Here is a 7,085-nt window from a genome sequence, read left to right on the forward strand (position 1 = left end):
TTTCTTAGGACTTGACTAGACAGAGAATACGCCATGCAATGTGCATATCAATGAGCTTGGAAAGAAGCATCCTTTACAAATCAATTTAAGTGTGTGTATCCTGGCGGCTGTCAGAGCGGGAGCATGTCCCGAGCCCTTGCACCCAGAGCTGTGCGAGCGCCGGGCCGGACCCCAGAGGGAGGAACACGATTTGTGCCAGCCGGGTAGCTGCAGGAGCGGGGACACGGCTGATGGGCTCTGAAGGATGCTGCGCACCTGCTCTGGGGTGCCTGCGAGTGTCTGGCCAGGTGATGCCTGTGCACCTGTCCTGGAGAGAGAGTGTGTGTGCGTGTGTGTGTGTGTGTGTACACCTGTCCCGGGGTGTGTGTGTGTGTGTACACCTGTCCCGGGGTGTGTACACCTGTCCCGCGGGGCTGTGTCTCTGTCCCAGGGCGGGCGTGTCCCAGTCCCGGGGCGATGCTCGTCCCTCCCCGCCGCTGCCGGTGTTCCCGCCCGGCTCGGTGGGTTGGTGGGTGCAGCCGGCCCGGCCCCCGGGCTCCCGGCGGGGAGGGCCGGGCCGGGCCAGCCCCGCTCTGATCCCTCCTCCTCCTCCTCCTTCCCCGCCCGCCGCCTTTTCCCCGCTCCGCCGCCGCCGCCCGCCGGGCGCATCCCAGCGGACTCTGTCGGGACTCGGGGCGGCGGCGTTCGCCGCCGGCCATGGCCGTGCCCGCCGCGCTGCTCAGTCCGCACCACCTCCTCTCCTTCTGCTTCCCCGCCGCCGCCGGCGGGCTCCTGGGCTATGCCGACCTGGAGAAGGGCTACGAGGGCGGCGGCGGCGGCGACGCGGGGGACTTTAGAGAAGCCACCCGGGACCTGCTGAGCTTCATCGATTCGGCTTCCAGCAACATCAAGCTGGCGCTGGACCGGCCGGTGAAGTCCCGGCGGAAGGTGAACCACAGGAAGTACCTGCAGAAGCAGATCAAGCGCTGCACCGGCATCATCGCCGCCGCCGCCCCGCCGCCCGCCGCCTGCCCGCCCGCCGCCTGCCCCGCCCGGCCCCCGCCGCGCCGGGAGCCCGCGCCGGGCAGCAGCCTGCAGAGCAAGAGCCTGGCCGCCCTCTTCGGCTCCCTGCAGCGGGGCCGGGGCGCGGCGGGCGGCGCGGAGGCACGGGCGAGCGGCGCGGAGCGGGCGGCGGGCGGCCCGCGGAAGGTGCCGCTGCGGGACCGCAACCTGCCGCCCTCCTTCTTCACGGAGCCCGCGCTGCCCGGGCCCGCCGCCCGCGGGCCGCCCGCCAAGGAGCCGGAGAAGGGCGGCGGGGCCGGCGGCGCCGAGGCCACCGAGTTCCTGGAGCTGCTGTGCCCCGAGTACGGCGCGCTGCTGCCCGAGCACGCCGCCCCCAGCGACGCCTTCGGCGGCCGCCTGCCCGCCGAGCTGGGGCTGGAGCACGGGCTGTACGAGCTGCCGCTGCCCGCCGGGCCGCACCCGCTGCTGGGCGGGCTGCTGTACCCCGAGCCGCCCTGGAGCCCGGCCGCGCCCTGCAGCCCGCCCAGGAAAGCGCCGCCCGAGCCGCTGCGCCCCATCTACCCCGGCGGCGGCGGCGCCGAGCCCGTGCCCGGCAGCGAGGAGCCCGGGGGACACCTGCCCGCGGGGTTCGCCCCCTTCTTCCCCGAGTGCCCGCTGCCCCCGCCGCAGCCGCCCTACGACTACGGCGGCGGGTACCACCGCGGGGCCTACCCCGGCCTCTAGGGCCGCCGGCGCCCCGCGGGCGCTGGGGCAGCGCGGGGATCCGCACACTGCGCTGCATGCGAGAGCCCCGCAGCCGAAACCGCGGCCACGGCCCCCGCAGGATTCACCCTTGTTCACTGCCAGTCTCCTCCTCCTGCGGTTTGGGCGACGCTGCAAATAAAATGTGAAACTTTGGGTTTCTTCAGGTCTTTTTGTAGCGGCCGGTGCCCCCCTTTCATCCTCCTTCCTTAGGGGCCGGGGCTTGGCTGGCTGTAGGCAGACGCGTTGCTGAACCTGTGGGCGACCTGGGGACAGGGGATGCGCTCCTCAGAGGCCGCGGGGACTACTCGTCAGTGATTTCAGTCTAATTCTAAAGCTCGTGTCAACACTTGAGGTGCGTTTAACATTTTTCCCAGGCTCACGTTTGTCACAAGTGCTGGCAGGTGTTCAGCTGAGGACACAAAGGCAAGAAAGTGAAGCAAAATTAAAAATGCTGCTACCAAAACTCGGTGTCCTGAAATTTTAACAGCGTCTTGCAGGATCTTGCAAAACGGCAATTTACAGCGATTCCTAAGTTAATTGATGGTGTAAGTTCGGGACAAAAATGTACTGTAGCCACTGCGGCCATGTGATTCCTACAGACTGTTAGATTTCTTCCAGGAATGTGTCTAAGCTCAGAAAGCGATGCGGCTCTGTCTCATTGTGCACAGGAGATTATTTGATAATCATTTAAGTTATGTAAAAGAGTCTATGATAGGTCCTATAAAAATAAAGCTACACAATAGATCCGAGATGTGTGGTTGTTACTGCTGTTGGGACAGGGCGTTCGGGGGCTTTCACCGTGCCTCCATCCTCTGTAATGGTTTCTTGGCAGGAGTTAAGACAGGCAGCGGGTTTTGTCTTTTCCAAATCTTTTGAAATGGTGTATTTTAAGCACAACCCGTGCTTGTTTGGCCTTCATTTGTGCCGTCTGTTTCTGTAACTTGGTAGAAAGAAAGGAGCGATAATACACTACAAAGCCAAGGGATGAAAATTGTTACAGTTATGAAAACAGATCAAAATACTCGGAGGTTTCCTATTGAGATGCAAGTTTTCAAAGGCAATCCTGCAGTCTGGCTCCCTGCCAGCCCCAAGTGGATTGTTTGTTTTTTAAACGGGATCCACATAGGGATCAGCCTGGGGTTTTACCCTCGGTGGTGGTGACAAATCCTTGCGCCTTCTGTGTTTTAAAAGATAGTGTGGAAGGTAAAGCAATTTTTTTTTTCATTCTTCTACCCAGGTTTAACTTTTCAGAAATTTGGGGTCAGCATGCTGGGAAGTGTGGAGAGGTGAAACAAAATCTTTTGGAGATAAACTGAGATAATTGTTTGGCAAATGTTTTAATTTTACTTTCATAAGCAAGAGCTGTAACTGCTGCCTCCTCTTTCCTCCCCACAAGCTGCCCAAGTGTCCACAAGCTGTATGGAAGGAACCACCGTGGATGAATGTCCACAACACTCCAGCGTTTGATAGCTGGGTGCTGTTGAGGAAATGCACTTTTCAAGAACAATTTTGCAGCAGTTTATTTCACTCAGCTTCTCCAGAGCGTGTATGAGGATCAATGGGCAGCCTGTCCAGCCGAGGTAGCTACAAATTAGGTTAATCCTGCCCTGCTGTTGGTTTTGATGATGGGACAGTGTTCTGCTCTGTGAGCTCTGTCCTGCCTTCCTCACTTTGGCAAACCTCCCAGCTTGCATTAGGAGCTGCACACTGCCAGCTCCCAGCAGAGCTTGCACCCAACTGCGTCTGACACTACCTGGGCAAGACCAGCTGGGGGTTATTGCAGGTGGAGATATGTTGGATTATTTTTTTGTTTGTTTAGCTCTTACTTCAAGCATGTGAGTTTGCAGTATGTCTTGATAGCTGCTCAGAATTATTTCAGCTTAATGATGCTGTGCTAATAATCTGCATGCCCATTTTTCTCCCCTGAGCAGTGCACCTAAGATTTGCAAATGATAGGGGAGCTGATAATGCAGTGGTCCCAGGTAAGGAACAAACCCACCTGTTTTAGCATTTATTTATCTCATAAGCTCAGTAGGCAGATGTGTATTAACTGGGCATCTAATCCTGAAGACTTTATAGCCTATCGTGTCAGCTGTCTCACAGGTGTCAGTGAGATTTGCTCAGAAGTCAAAAAGAGGTTTTCAGGCATTGGTTCTGGGATAGACATTGCAAACCTGAATAGTCTGATTGCCCACAGACCTAATCTTCTTATTCCAACCAGCCCTGAAGGGCCACAACTCTGAGCAGCTGGTGGTTTTTGCTCATTTGGTGCTCTGCTGCCTTGTACCTGTGGTGCTCAGAAGCTGAGCATCAATCAGCCTTCTTGGGTTAGGCCTTGTCTAAAGCCAGTGGGAGAAGTAGCTCTGTGGGTGCCAGCAGAGCTGGGCTGATCCAAGGCTGGGCTGGCAGCTCATTCCCAGTGCTGCCAGCTTGGGAGGGTTCTTTGTGGGCTTGCAGGTACTTTGGGTCAGGCTCTGGGAATCAGGCTGACTGAGCAGCAGCTGCACAAGTCTCTTCAGCTTAGCCTCTAACCTGCTATAATTCCTTAAGGGGGATGCTCAGATTATGGGAGCTTGCACTGAAAGGAAAAAAAAAAAGAAATCTAGAAATCAGCATTTTTCTAAGTATGGCTACATTGCTGCCAGAGGATGATGTACTTGTATCTGAGGACTACCTGGCATGGTAATTTGATAAGCCTGGAAAGGAGCTAACAGCAGCTTTTCCCAACACAGACCAAATAAAAACTTCAGTGTAACTCCTGAGGAGCAATGGAGCCCCTCTCCATGCTGTGGAGGTGGTGAGGGCACCTGGACAGCCCAGGGGTTGCCATCTAGTGAGGCTGCATCTCTGATCTCCTTTGTGCATGTGTGGGCTCTTTTTGTTGGGTTGTTTCCCCCACCTAGAACAGTACAGGCACTGAAAACATCACCTGACAGTCTCGCTCAGAAACACCCTTGGGAAATTGTTTTCCCCTCTGAAACACGGAAGATCATCATCTTAAGCATCTGCAAGAATAAAAGCTTTTGTAATTGAACAAGATACTTTGGTTTTTTTTTGATGCACTTTTATAAGGAGTCTGTTCCTAAGGACTAAAGCTGATTCTTTTAAGCTTTTCTGTCTTAAAAGAAGTGTCTCCCTTTGAAAGGAAACGGGTTCTGTTTGGTTGGATTGAGGTCAGACTACCATTTTACAAAGCCTGCACGGAGTTCCTCAGATACACTAAACTCCATTTTATTGCTGATGTATTTTACACATATTGCCTGATGTTACTGGAGATTTTGATGGGAAAGCATACGCGTGTTAATAATTTTTTATATATAGTCAAAGATGATAAAGGGGGATGACAAAACCCCTGGCTTCTCATTTTAAATGAGGGAGTCTTAACCTTTCCTTAATGGTGATTTACTGACAAGTAAGTAAGGGTTCACCATGAATAATTACTACTGTGTCTCAGTATTTTGTGACTTAAATAGTCTGGGTCTATTCCAAAGCCACTTTCAGAAAGCAGAAGGATTCCTTTTTTTAAAGTGTTTTGAAACAGGCTCATTAACTATTTCATGGCCTGAGCTTGGGAATGCTCTAGTACAGCCCAGCCATTGATGATGAGTTATTTTTGTTGAGCTTACATGCTTGATCAAAGTGTTAGTGAAAAAGATACAGAAGTTTATTCTAAACTCTTTTTGTCTTCTAACTTTCTAAATAAACTGCTTTTGGCTGCAGTGCAAAAACTGAAGGTCATTCTGCACTTGGCCACAGGAGGAAAAAGGTGGTGGAGCAATTCTGTAGAGATGTGCAAGAAATTCAGATGACACTGTGAGAGTTTGAGCCTACAAGCCTGACTGTATGACCTGAGAGCTGGGAATGCTTTTAGGATAGCTTTGTGTCAGCCAAAGAGGCTGCTGAACACTTCCTTAAAATCCAGTGGTGTTTGTAACACATCTACAATACCAGCCCAAAATAGTGAGTGATAATGGGTGCTCTCTCCCCAGTTCTGTGTGGGTAAATACTGCCAGGAGATTACTGACAGGCAATGTTGTGAATGATGAAGGTGTTTTATGATATATTTTTCAATACCTCACTGTAACCCTGATTATCCCCTCCCTTGCTGGCAAAGAACTACTTCACCAGCCTGCAGGTTTTCAGGCTTTAATGCTTTTTGGACCCTCTCCATATGAAATGGAAATAAATAAATGTGCTGTCAAACCTTATCTTTAGGGCTGTTATGATTGTAGTCCACAGACCTGCAGTTGTCCAGAGGTCACAGACTCAATGTCACTGCATTGCTGTCAGTGGAATATATTTTTAATTACTTGAATTGGCCAGTGAGGGATTTGAGGAATAGGCAGCATTTCCCAAATGATCCTTCATCTTTCCTTCTCTGAAATGGGGGAATCACATCTTAGTTATACAGTCTGTGTCACCCTCCCAGAGGCAGCAGAACTGCACTATTTACCCTGTGCTCCCTCCAGGGATTCCCCAGCAAAGTTGGGCATATAAGAAAATGTGGACTGGTCTGCAGTGAAGGAGGGAGGATCCAGGATCTGTAGTAAGGGGCTGTAGTGTGCCTGTTAGTGCATGTTTTGTGTGTTAGGATGTCTCCTGGTGGGTATTTTAGACTGCTTCAGCCTTAGCAGCTAATTGTAATTCATTCTCTGGGCTCTGCTGAACATTCTGGCAAATCCTGCTGTGCCAGATGAAGAGGTGGCTGTCTCCATTTCCTGCCCTCTTTGCCATAGGTGCCATCCCTGAGCTATGTGCTGAAGAGAACTGCACCTGTGCCTCTGTTGATACAACCTGTGATGAGTGCCCAAGTGCATCCTCCAGGAGGGTCTGGAGTGAAGTGGGGGCAGCTTGGCTTAGCCCAGGAATGGCTGGAGCTCAGCTCAGCCATTTCAGCCACAGCTAAGTGAAGCAAATCTCCTGTCAGACTGAGAGTGAGTTAAACTTAAAACACTGTGTGACAAATCACTTTATTGGTGCCTGTAGATGGGGAGTACAGACTGCTCTCTCTTGGAGAAGTTGGCCATAATTGTTACTAACTTTATTTTTGTTGGGCTTCATGAAATACAGAGGCACAGTTCCAACCCTTTGTACCTCCACTGTGGTGAAAGATCACTGAAGGATTTTTGACTTGATGTTGCCACAATACTCTTCAATCAGAGGAATCCTGCCTGAGAAGCTGCTGGACCAAGGATGCTGTCACAGAAGTGGTGGCCTGGATTTTGTCCCTTTTTTAAATTGCAGAATGTGATACAGGCTTTTCTGTACCACTGGGTAAAGGAGAAATTTATAGGGACTAATCCCCATGTCTCATTTCAATGATGTAGCAGACATGACTC

General features: G+C 52.4%; 1 protein-coding gene across 1 annotated transcript; it reads left to right on the plus strand.

Moving 5' to 3' along the window:
- The first annotated feature begins 290 nt into the window (after window positions 1-290).
- On the plus strand, window positions 291-2,466 carry FAM181B (family with sequence similarity 181 member B). The gene is given in 3 exon segments (XM_058825570.1): window positions 291-549; window positions 552-620; window positions 623-2,466. Coding segments are annotated over 3 exon segments (1,431 nt in total). The 3' UTR covers window positions 1,726-2,466.
- Window positions 2,467-7,085: the final 4,619 nt, after the last annotated feature.

This window comes from Ammospiza caudacuta, chromosome 2, assembly GCF_027887145.1.
Source record: "Ammospiza caudacuta isolate bAmmCau1 chromosome 2, bAmmCau1.pri, whole genome shotgun sequence".
Taxonomy (NCBI): Eukaryota; Metazoa; Chordata; class Aves; order Passeriformes; family Passerellidae; genus Ammospiza; species Ammospiza caudacuta.